General features: G+C 42.1%; 1 protein-coding gene across 1 annotated transcript in view; it reads left to right on the plus strand.

Annotated features, from left to right (window-relative positions):
* Nucleotides 1-12,450, plus strand: part of SLC26A3 (solute carrier family 26 member 3) — a 32,984-nt gene that overhangs the window by 14,818 nt on the left and 5,716 nt on the right. Inside the window, exons 11-19 of the mRNA XM_041001923.1 lie at nt 3,003-3,098; nt 4,090-4,196; nt 5,158-5,227; nt 5,320-5,412; nt 6,176-6,271; nt 6,938-7,174; nt 8,720-8,774; nt 9,800-9,936; nt 10,061-10,126. Of these exons, the coding sequence (XP_040857857.1) occupies nt 3,003-3,098; nt 4,090-4,196; nt 5,158-5,227; nt 5,320-5,412; nt 6,176-6,271; nt 6,938-7,174; nt 8,720-8,774; nt 9,800-9,936; nt 10,061-10,126 (957 nt within the window). The remainder of the gene's footprint in view (nt 1-3,002; nt 3,099-4,089; nt 4,197-5,157; nt 5,228-5,319; nt 5,413-6,175; nt 6,272-6,937; nt 7,175-8,719; nt 8,775-9,799; nt 9,937-10,060; nt 10,127-12,450) is intronic.

Here is a 12,450-nt window from a genome sequence, read left to right on the forward strand (position 1 = left end):
ACCTGCTGCTTCCCAAGGTGCACATTAGCAAAAGCCTGCAGCTGGGACTCGAACCAGGTACTCTGATACGGGTTGCAGGCATTCCAACCAGAGGATTAAGCACTACCCATGAGCTGAAGCTCAGCCGTGTACTTGCACATTTTTATGGGGTACAGTGCAATATCCCTTACATAGACACAGCATAAATGAATCAAGCCTTTTATTCTCCGTATCTGCATTTGCAACCTACCGGCTCTCCTCCTGTAGCTTTTTAACACAATCTATAATACGTTATTGTCAGCTGCCTCATGCCATTAAATGACTCTGAAACTAGTAATTTCTGTCAGCCTGACCTCCCTCTCTACCTCCACCCTGCCCATCCTGTAGTGATTACTAATCTATGTTCAGCAACCGTTTTTAACTTGAATATGTGAAAGAGAAAATGTGGTCTGGGTCCTTTCACTCAACATCATGATTTCCAGTTTTATTCATTTAGCTGCAAATGTCAGGATTTCTTTCTTGTGACTGAATAGTACTCCATTGCATGTGTTCTGTATACTTGATTTTTGTTCTCCATTCGATTGTCGATGGACACCTAGGTTGATTTCATGCTTTAGCTCTTGTGAATTGTGCTGCAGTGAATATGGAAGTGCAGGCATCTGTTTCATATGCTAGCTTCAATTTCTTCACATATATGCCCAGACGTGGGCGAGCTGAATCAAGTATTTTTAAATTTTTGAGGACTTTCCATGCTGCTCTCCTTAATGCTATACTAAGTTACATTCCCACCAACAGTGTAGAAGAGTTTTGTTTTCTGCATCTCCTAGCCAACATGTCATTTCTTGTCTTCCTGACAATAGCTTTCACCACTTTTCAACTGGCATTCATTTATGTGCTATTTTTTTTTATCTGTCATGTTCTTTTTTAAAATATCTCTTTATTTCTCTGAAATGCTACAGAGAGATGGAGATATACAGGAAAAGGGCGAGATCTTGCATCCACTGTTCACTCCCCCAGATGGATACAACGACCAGGGAAGAACCAGACAGAAGCCTAGAGCCAGGAGTTCCACCCAGGTCTTCCACATGGGTACAAGGTTACAAGACCTTGGACCATCTATTTGTCACTTCCCCAGGCTCATTAACAGGGAGTTGGATCAGAAGCCAAACAGCTGAACTCAAACCAGTCCCTTTATGGGAAACTGGTATTGTAGGTGGCAGCTTAACCTGCTTAACAGTCCCTGTTTCCTTTTTAAAATCGCTAAAGACCATATTTCTTGTTAACAATGACTTCCATCCTCACACTAACTAAAATCAGCTCCAGAAATATTAAGATGTAAAAAGCATTTACAAAAAATTTTTAATACCTGGATCAGTTCAACAATCTTCAAGGCAGGCAGATAAATTTAGTATTTGTGTTTTCTTTGTGCCCTGAGAGTCGCTGGAATGATAGTCAGAATACAAACTCCATTATCCATTCAGAGTGGAACAGCTTGAATTTGGTGTAGGGCTGGAGAGGGTCTATTCCTACTATGGGGTTAAAATCCAAAGACCAGGACCTGGCACTATAGCAGAGCGACTTAAGTCCTCACCTTGCATGTGCCCTGGATCCTATATGGCTTCTGGCTCATGCCCCAGCAGCTTCACTCCCCATCCAGCTCCCTGCTTGTGGCCTGGAAAAGCAGAAGAGGACTGCCCGAAGACTGGGGACCCTGCACCCGCAGGAGAGACCCAGAAGAAGCTGGCTCCTGGCTTTGGACTGGTTCATCCGCCATTTGGGGAGTGTACTAGGTGATAGAAGAGCTTTCTTTCTGTCTCTCCTTCTTTCTATAAATCTGATCTACCAAAAAAAAAAAAATAAATCTTTAAAAAAAAATCTAAAGAGGTGAGTGTCTTGAGCCAGCCATCCAGCATGTTTTTTTACCCTGACCATCAGTTTCTACAAGACAACTTAGTTTGCTTGGCCTCAAGTGTCACTATTTCTAAAGTTGGGATTCAGTGGTATCACGGTTAGGGCTTCTTAAGTGGCCGTGTGGGGCGGGCGCGCATTTGACTTGGCAATTGAGATACCAGTTGAGGCCTTTTCCTCCTGTGTTCCATGCATTCTGTGCCCTCCTCTAGATCCTAATTCCAGCTTCTGAACAGTGTAAACCTTGGGAGGCAGTAGGAGGCTGCTCTAGTAGATGAGTCAATGCCACTCACTTGGAAGACCTGGGATGAGATAATGACTCTTTGCTTAAGCCTCCTCCAGTGAGGCCAGTGTGCACTTTGGGGACATGAACCAGTGGATGGAAGCTCTCTCTGCCTGTCTCTAGCTGCCTCTCAAATTAATTAGCTAATTAACTTTTAAAAAGAAGTTGTTTTTCTAGATGGTTAGTACTGGCTGGGGAAGTATTAACTCAGTATCTTATTATTTCATTGATTATTATTCAGTTGCTCCTATAAGCATGTGTCCTAAGAGTTTCTAGGGATATAGTGAGGAGCAAGAGAGACATGGCCCACACTGTCCCAGAGAGTCTATGTCAGGTTGCTGGTCTGGTCACTGATCATCGCAAAGGTTTGAATTCACATGGCAGGACCTAACACTGCCCAGGGTTTTTTTTTTTTTTTCCCTCTCCCCTGCTTCCACAGGACAACTTTCATTCCTTCAACTCCAATAAACAGATATGCATAAGATGATGTCTACTTGGCAAGAATTTTTTCCAACCCTGAGCCATCATAACTCTTAAGATCTAACCTTCTCCATCCTGAGGTGCAGGCTACTAAGTGGCCTCAGATCATCTACAGGATAAAGTCAATGGGCACTGCAGCCCTTGTCACCATCGTTGGGGATGTAGCCATGTCTTGGGAATAGGTCAGAGTCCCAGTTCTGGTGTGTCTAACATAACATTGTACCCCAAAGGGGTGTGTCCTTGATAGGAGTGGAGGCCCTTAAACGATTCCCTTATCTCTGGCCTTCACCTTTGCCTCTATATAGTTTCTTTGATTAACTTCAAGTACATTTGATGTTTGTGTTGTTCACAGTCTGTGCTGGCAGCCCTAGCGCTTGGAAATTTGAAGGGAATGCTGATGCAGTTTGCTGAGATAGGCAGACTGTGGAAGAAAGACAAATACGATTGCGTAAGTAGAAGAAAGGATACTTGAAAATCACATGTAACATGGTGCATTTTAACGCTGATGTAAATTGCACGTTTATAATCCAAGCTCATGGAATGCTTCTTCCTAACTATTGGTTCAAAATCATCTAAGCTGGTTATATTTACTTTATCTTGAATTTGCATACTCTAAAGAGCAGTCCCTGGCATTTTAATATCAAAGAGCAGGTTGTTTCCAAGAGGACGTATTCCATGAATCATGTAAGCAGCACTCGCTCAGAGCGGTGCTAAACGCTCTCACAATCACCCAGACTCCAGACACTGGATTTTCTGTGTGTATTGTGCGAATTGTTCTTCATCACATGTTGTTCCTTCCAGAGAACCCGTGAGAAGCTTACATTCTGAACATTCCTTCTGGAAATCATTTTCTTGGGAAAAGGACACCCCTGGCTCTCAGCGTGATTCTCTGTGAGGAACAGAGTCCATAATTTAATCAGAGTCAAAGTCTGCACTGTGATAAATGCTTGTTAGCCTGCCCCATGGAACTTTGGGAACACAAAGTAATAGGTTGTGTATTGGTTTGCTTTGTTCCTGATAGGAAATAATCCTGGGGGATTTTAATACCCTTTGACCTCCTGGAGAATTCTCCTGGAGATAGTTGCCATTAATTAGATAGGAGTAGAGATTAGTAAAGATCCTAAGAATTCATTTGGTGATTTTCATGAGCATCCTGCTAGGTCCAGAATTTTCGCTATGACAAACTTGATCCTGTTTCTTTAACTGATTCCAGAGGTGGCTACAGAGCCTTTCAATATTCTTCTATTTGCGGATTTCTAAGTCTCAGAACCTAAGCCAGTAGAAATGACCTCTCACAAGTATTCTTCCCTGCACACTTGTCCCCTGGCCCAAGAAAGCAACTCACAATCTCTTGCTCACATGTTCTCATAATTGTGGAACCAAGACACTAGCTTTTCATTAAAACTAATTGCAATGTGTGTCTTGCTCTCTGCTCACAGTTAATTTGGATCATGACCTTCATCTTTGCCATTGTGCTGGGACTCGGATTAGGTCTGGCAGCAAGCGTGGCATTTGAGCTCCTCACCATCGTATTCAGGACCCAGTTGTGAGTATATGTTGGGCTCTGTACCCGGCAGACTATAATGGATCTAAGGTAGAAGAGGAGGGTTAGGGGTAGGGTTAGCGTTAGGGTTACGGTTAGGGTTAGGGTGTAGGCATGTATTACCTGGTTGACCAGGACTTCCTTGCTCTAGTTAATCACCTAAGGCCACTGGAGCACTAGAATGGCCTAGTGGTAGAGTGTCCATTCAGGGAGACACCTGCTGCTGATCTGTTCCTCTGCTCCCTGCCTTGACATCAGTTCAAACAAATCATACAAATCATTGTGCATCCACCTTAAATCTCTCAAAGACCCCTCTTATCCTAGCTTTCCCTAATGGCCACTTGGAATTCTTCATGCTTCCTAGTTATCCAGCTCAAGTATCATTTTTGTTTTTAAACCTGTGCCATTTAGTATCACCACCATGGACGCGATCACTCAGCCTATACTGTACTGTATAGTGCAACAGAGAAGTGAGACTGCACAAGCTGTGATCCTGAACTTAGCCCCTGATGAGTGGGCTACATGGGTGTTAAAATGTTCCTGAACTCCTTCGTTCATCTAGACTCTTACTTGGGTCTCTATTGGGAACTCATCAAATACAGAGACAAAATGAACAGTCACACAGGCATGTGACTTTATTTCTCCATGTTCTCACCTGTTGTAACTGGGAGAATCCGATCTACCTTCTCCCACCCACCGAGTAACTGTGACATTCACATTCAAAATGACAAAAGTGCTTTGTAAATTGTAGTGCAGTAAATAGGAGGCTCCCTGTAGGAGCTGTGCAGGGGCACAAAGATGGTAGCATATAGGGACTCTCATGCTGTGACAATTTCCCAGCCTTTTAGATTTTGAAAAATGAATTTGCACTGACATGCTAAGAAAAAAAATCACTGTTATTAGTCTTGCAGGTTAACAAATATTCATGCAAGCATGAGTGATTGGTTATTATTTTTCCCTACAGTCCAAAATGCACCACCTTGGCTAACATTGGAAGGAGCAACATCTATAAGAATAGAAAAGACTATTCTGATGTAAGGAAGATTCATTTTTTTTCTTGGACTTGCTAAATGATGCCAATATGAATCTAACAGGCACCATCTGATATGACCTCTCTGCCTTCCAGATGTATGAGCCAGAAGGAGTGAAGATCTTCAGATGCCCAGCTCCTATCTACTTTGCAAACATTGGTTTCTTCAAGCACAAACTGATTGAAGCTGTAAGGTTTGGGGTTATTTAACTTTCTGTTGTTGTGGTCATCTGCTAAAGGTCTGGAAGTGAAATGTTTGTTCTTATGCCAGAAGATAGCTGCCTTCCCCTAGCCTGAGGTTGAGGTCTTTTTGCGTCCCAGATCCCAGGGATGTTGAAACCACCTTAACAGTAGTCTATTAATAGCAGGGAGCTTCAGAAAGTTCATGGAAAATGTATATTATGAAACAACTATGCATGGATTTCAATGTTCTTATGCCCCAAAATAAACTTATCTTTTAATGCTATTTTTGCATGAACTTTCTTGAAGTTCAGTATAGAATCCTCAAACCTAACACTAAAATGATGAAATTTGTAATAAATATTACAAAATAAATGGATAAAATTTTTACCAAAGACTATTAATTAGGTACCATACAAATTCAGCAAATAAATTAATTAAATCCCTGAAGATGTGTGTGTGTGTGTGTGTGTGTGTGTGTGTGTGTGTGTGTGTGTGTGTGTAACACAGAATCAGGTAAGGTTTAGACCCCTTCATAGACAATTTATGAATGAATCCTGTTGGGGATGGAGGCTTTTCAGTGTTGATACCTGCCAACAATCTGACCTAATGTTGTTCCTGAAGTTATTTAAACCATGTTGGAATTTTAAATCACAAATGTCATTTTTATGTATCGCAATCCCTCAACCCATTGCAATCGATGTTATTTGAATTATCCTGTATAAATAGCAGACTATTCTGTACCATTGTAACACAGCACTGGGTTTTTCAGATTGGCTTCAGTCCACTCCGAATTCTACGCAAGCGCAACAAAGCTTTGAAGAAAATCCGAAAGCTGCAGAAGCAAGGTCTGCTACAAGTGACACCAGTAAGTTTCTTCACTATGTGTCCACAGGGTATCCCCAAAAGCTTAGTGAAACAGAATTCAGACTGTTCCATTTTTTAGAGAAGATGCCAGGTAAACTAGCTATTTCAGAAGCCCAGTAATGTCATTTAAAAAAATAAGTTCTACAATAAAAACCTGAAAAAAATGGATAAAGTGTAAAGGCTTGAGTGGTTCACAGCTTTGAGGCTCAAGGAGAAGATCAGACAATCCTATTGGTCCAGCACGGGTGGGGGTGGCAGGTGGGAAAGGCAGGGAGCCTGAGAAGGAGTGAACACAGAGCAAGCCAGGGAGCAGAGACAGCGGCTGGACCTGACATAGGCTTCCATGCCCAACCTTCTCCGGAGAGGTGCCTTGCAAGGCGCTTCCTAGTGGCCGGAGCACCTCTGCTCTGCCCCTCCTCCTGAAGACCACCACTGGATTTTTTTTTCCCACCTGCTTAGGACCATTAACTTATGACTTAACGGCTTCATGTCTGCCTGAGTTCAGGAGCCCAATCTTGTTCACACCACACCAGCCTCTGTGAGAGTCTCCCCAAGGTGGGGCTGTGTCCACACCCCAGGGCTTGCTTCAGGAGCTCCCTGGCCCATCCCAGATACTCTCAGTGTTTTTGCCTGGTCAGAGCCATCGTGTCTGTACCCTCTTCCACAGAAAGGATTCATATGTACCGTCGATGGTATCAAGGATTCTGACGACGAAGAACTGGACAACAATCAGATCGAACAGCTGGATCTGCCCATCGACACCAGCGACCTGCCCTTCCAGATCGACTGGAATGCTGACCTTCCTCTCAACATCGTGGTCCCCAAAATCAGCCTCCACAGCCTCATCCTCGATTTCTCAGCAGTGTCATTTCTTGATGTGTCTTCCATGAGAGGCCTCAAAACGGTAATTCTTCCCCAACCCCTTCAGGCACTAAAGGAAAAAAAAAGAGTATTTGTGGAAGATTGCTTCATTCGAACTAAATTATACTGTTAGGATATTCCATGGAGAGATGCAGGGGGCTCTTTGAAAGTACATTTCCCAGAGCGTGCATTGCAGCACAGCTGGTTAAGCCACCACTTGGGGCACCTATTGCCTCTCCCATCAAAGTGCCTGGTTCAGGTCATGGCTACTTCACACTTTCAGTCCATCTTCCTTCTGATGAGTCCGGGAGGCAACCAATGGTGGTCCAAGTACTTGGGTTTATGCCAGTCACATGGGTTACTCCAATGGAGTTCCTGATTTCTGGCTTCAGCCTGGCACAGCTCCAGATGCTATGGCTACCTGGGGAGTGAACCAGTAGATTTAAGTTCTCTTTCTCCCTGTCTCTCCCTTTCTCTGTCATTCCATTTTTCAATAAATCTTTAAAAATAAAATAATACAAATGCACTTCCCATAACTCTTTAGAACTTCAAAGGCAACCAAGCCTACGATTCCAATGAATGACGAACCTGTAGTTGACAACTACACTCACATATCAAATATCAAGTGTGATAAGCATCACATCTGAATTATGCTAAAGGCAGGAAAGACTTGGAAAAGTCCTGGAGGAAATATGGAGCAGTGGGTCCTGTTATTTTTTTTATTCTCTTTCATTTCAGTTGATTGAATTTCACTTATTCAAAAACATGCCTCAGAGGAGGAAAATGGAACACCTTCCACTGCTTTTCAAGCCCACTAGCAGGGAGCTGGGTCAGAGGTGGAGCTGCTAGGACTTGAACCAGCAATCAGCAATGCTGACTTTACCCACAATGCCACAGTGCCAGCCCCAACATTTCTTTTGTTATCCTAACAGTACAGCAGAGAAGACACACGCTCTGACTTTTGTTGCTTGAACTCAGTCCTTAAATCAGTGCTTGGCAGGGATATTGTATAAGTATCAGTTAATGGTGACGATGACAGCATGCTCATCTGACCTGATCAACAATAAAGCTATTTTTCTTATCTTCTATCATCTTAAGGATATCAATACTTATATTTGCTCAAAGCATATAGACCAGAATTGAATCAACATTCATTAATGCTGTATATATTGTCACTGAATTGAAGAACAATGAACAATTTACTGACCTTGCTTGTTTTATATTGTTTACTTTTAGACAGAAAGAAAGCTCTAATCGAGATCGTTTCATAAAATATATTATTTTAAAGCTAAATCAGAATTGATCTGTGTTCAGGCAGAACATTTTCCCTTAATACAGCCTTGATGAATAATCATTTTTAACTTTTGCCTAAAGAGGAATACTCTTTCCTTGTAGTTTGTTTCTTCCTGTCATGGGGCCTTGTTTTTAACTTTAGTAATTCTGTATACGAAATCTCTTTTCAAAGCGGAAATGTTTCTGGAAGCCGTATTTTCCTAGTAAGATATAATTGTGATAGCTTCCTTTGCTATCTGACAAATGCAATTATTCCCTAAGGAAAATCAGCTTGCTGTTGTTTTGTTTTGAACAGATCTTGAAAGAATTTTCCAGGATCCAGGTGGATGTGTATATTGTTGGAACTGATGGTGAGTTGTTTTTATTCTGTGTTCTGACAGTCACTTCAGGCCAACTTCCTGTCCCAAAGAATAATTATTGTATATGATCACGTGAGGATAATATAATTTGCAGCTGAGCCAATGGAAATCCCTACGGAAGTGTTGTTTGTCTATGTTCACATGTGATTAAGTGAATTTACTATTTGAACCCTGATCGATAGACAGTAGTACATCAACCATGTTTACTCGAATCCTCATGAGAGTACGCTCGCTTTCTGTCTCTCTCCCTGCCCTCCCTTGCAGTTCTCTGCCCACACCACATTGGCTTCTGCTTCACCCCACTTGGGAGACTGCCTTGGATGTTATCTGTGACACCCAGATTGACAAGGTCCAGTGCTGCCCTCTGGGGTTCCTTCTGCTGGGATTGGCTTTAAAACGCTCTTGCTCCCTGACTTGCGCATGACCGTATTCTGATTCTCATTCTGAGTAATCTTCCCTGAGCTTCAATCTTCAACTCCAGCATTCTTAAGCCACGGGCTCTTTCTAGCCAAGCTCTACATGCTTATGACTTCAAGCACATCTACATGTTAACAAATCCCCAAATTTTACCTCAAGCCCAGACCTGTCTTCTGAGCTGCAAATCCCTTGAGGTTTTGCCTAAACAGAAAATCCACTGACAAACAGATGATGCCCTATAGTTTTGGGGTTGCTGGACTATTTCTCAGTTACTAAACCTGTTTTCCAAAATCAGCTGATAAAGAAACCACACTGGATGCTCCAGTCAGCTGAGCAAGGAAAGTAACTCACATGACTTTTACTTAAATAAAAGTGGATTCATTTCCTTCCCAAAACAACTTAAAGTTTTCTTATTGAATCTTTTCCTTTTGATCTGAGTGCACTGAGCATGTATGTTCTAAGAGAATCGTTCCATCACACATTGGGACTAGCCCTTGGCAACCCCTAACCCGTGAGTGAGTGAAGGGCATAAACTCCAACGGAAACCCGTGGCCACAACCATGACCCCTCCTCCTAAGTGTCGTTGTTTCTCTTTTCAGATGAGTTCATCGACAAGCTTGCTCAGTGTCAGTTTTTTGATGATGAAGTCAAGGACTCAATGTTTTTCTTAACAATCCATGATGCTATTTTGCACATCATGATGAAGAAGGATTACAGTGCCTCCAAGTTTAATCAGGTACTAGGTCTTTGATGACTTTCTCATCTGCAGCTAAGCATCTACACTTTGTCTTAAATGTTCCTGTAGAGTGTAGCTTTCTTAAAAACTGGTCTTTAATCCATAATTCCATTCTTTTGCTCAGGAAAAAGAACCCAAATTTGATTTTACCATAAATACAAATGGAGGATTACGTAATCGGGATTATCAGGTAATATCCTTTGACTGATTTATCTTCATCTAAGCATCACAGGAATAACATCCTTAGAAGTAGTAGGGCCAGGCCCGGTGCAGTAGCCTAGTTGTTAAAGCCCTTGCCCTGCAAGCGCTGGGATCCCATATGGGAGCAGGTTCTAATCCCGGCAGCCCCACTTCCCATCCAGCTCTCTGCTTGTGGCCTGGGAAAGCAGTCGAGGACCGCCCAAGGCCTTGGGACCTTGCACTGTGTGGGAGACTTGGAAGAAGCTCCAGGCTACTGAATTCTAATCGGTTGAGCTCGTGGGGCCACTTGAGGAGTGAATCAGTGGATAGAAGATCTTCCTCTATGTCTCTCTTCCTCTGTGTATATGCAACTTTCCAATAAAAACAAATAAATCTTGAAGAAGTAGTAGTAGTATTAGGGCCTCTTGACCTGCAGAAAACCTGGTACTTTTTTGAGTCTCAGAAACTGCTTTCTAGAATATTGACTGTCACCCAGTCTTGTAGGGAGTCTTGGGGAAAGTGAGCTCAGACTAGTCTAAAAATGTGTTTGGTGGGGATCAGTTCATCTCTATTAATGCAGTATCAGAAATATATTTTTCATCAGTGATCTCATTTCAGCCTTACAATCATCAATGAGATAGGGAATGTATCACTATTTGCATTCACAAATTGTTGGTGGAGCTGAGAAATGAGTACATTTCTTCTGATACCCAGGAACACAACAACATTGATTTCTAGAATGTTCGCTCCTTGAAGGCCATGTCTGTAGTTGGGCAAAAGCATAATCACAAATCCAGATGGGTTTCTGCTATGGCCGGGAATGTGGTAGAGGTGCTGCATTCATGACCCAAATCCTCGCAGTGATAAACAAAGAAGGTATCTTCATTTCACAAATAAGGACACTGAGAAACAGGCTCAGAAAGCCGAGCACACACCAAGACCAGCAACACAATCTGAGCTATGATCTGGCTGGTGACAGGACCATGTTCTGCTCACTGTAGTTCTCCACCTCTATTTTGTTTGGTTTGGTAAAAGATGGATGGACTGGGTGTCCTGAGAAAGAGTCTGGGGACTGCCTTCACATACATCAAGTGACGTCAAGTAGCAAAGATCAGACGCTAAGGTCATCCCAGAGTGGGTTAGACCCTAGGGGAAGGAAATGCCTAAAGGAGCAGCATGGGACTGTCCCTGAGCGCTGGATTCCAGACTCAGCTCTTGCCAAGGTTACCTATGAGGAAAGCCCCGTATGAGAAACTTTGTCTCCAACAGTTGGATTCAGATTTGTCATCCCATGTTGAGGGATAGGACATTCAGAAAGGCATCCCTGCCTGAAAAGAGATCTGAGCTTTCAAAACCAGTTGTCTCACCAAATGTAGTCAACATCATCACTTGCCTTGACTTGCCCACGATTAGCAAAAGAAACATTTAACACCAGCACTTTGCTTTGCTGGAGAAAGATGAATTAAAGATTGCAGATGACTGTTAAATCCTGGCTACTGAGTAATGATTATTGAAAGGGAATGGATATTACAAATCTTTTAAAACTTTCTCTCTTCTTCCAGATCCCAAGTGAAACAAGATTCTAAGGAAGGCATAACTCAGAGGGATTGTCACACAAAGAACAACTCTATGCCAACACACTTATTGGTAACTTCATACATTGTATGAAGAATATTCCTATTTGACAGAACTATGTTTCAAGCTTTTGGAACGAGTTTGTTCTAGCACGGTACAATAAGTTTGACATGTCTAGTCTGAATTTATGTAAATATTGCTACTTTTATACTATGTAGACTTGTCAAAAGAGGACAGTTCTCTGCTTCGTATGTGTTTTTGTAGCACTGGTGGATTGTCATCCATGTGACCACCTTCGTGGGTGTGTTTTGCAGTGTTTTTACACCATTGCTTCGAATCTTGTAATTTGTACAGGTAACACTAATGTGTGTCCATTTCAATTCGTTGTACAGTGAGTGTGTCTTATTCTGTCAAATCTGTTAGTTTGTTGCAAGCTGCTTGCTGTGGGTCCTTTTGTAGCGGCTCAGCCAGAAACCTGCTGCCTGAGAGTCTGCTAACAAGCCCTCTAAAAAGACGTCATCACCCAGATTTTGTGATCATCACTTCAACTTTTTACTGCATCTAACCTTATATTAGATTCAAATACAACCTTTCTGTTACTATGTCCTTACAACTCATTTTTGAGGTGAATCTTTATTTCCCCCCTCCCACTACTTTTTAGTATGAAAATTATACAATGCTATTTGAGAAAGATTGTGGAAGGTCAGAACAAAAGATATATATATATATTTATATATATATATATATTTAGATATATAT

Source organism: Ochotona curzoniae, unplaced genomic scaffold (assembly GCF_017591425.1).
Source record: "Ochotona curzoniae isolate NIBS_2020 unplaced genomic scaffold, NIBS_Ocur_1.0 scaffold_2476, whole genome shotgun sequence".
Classification (NCBI taxonomy): domain Eukaryota; kingdom Metazoa; phylum Chordata; class Mammalia; order Lagomorpha; family Ochotonidae; genus Ochotona; species Ochotona curzoniae.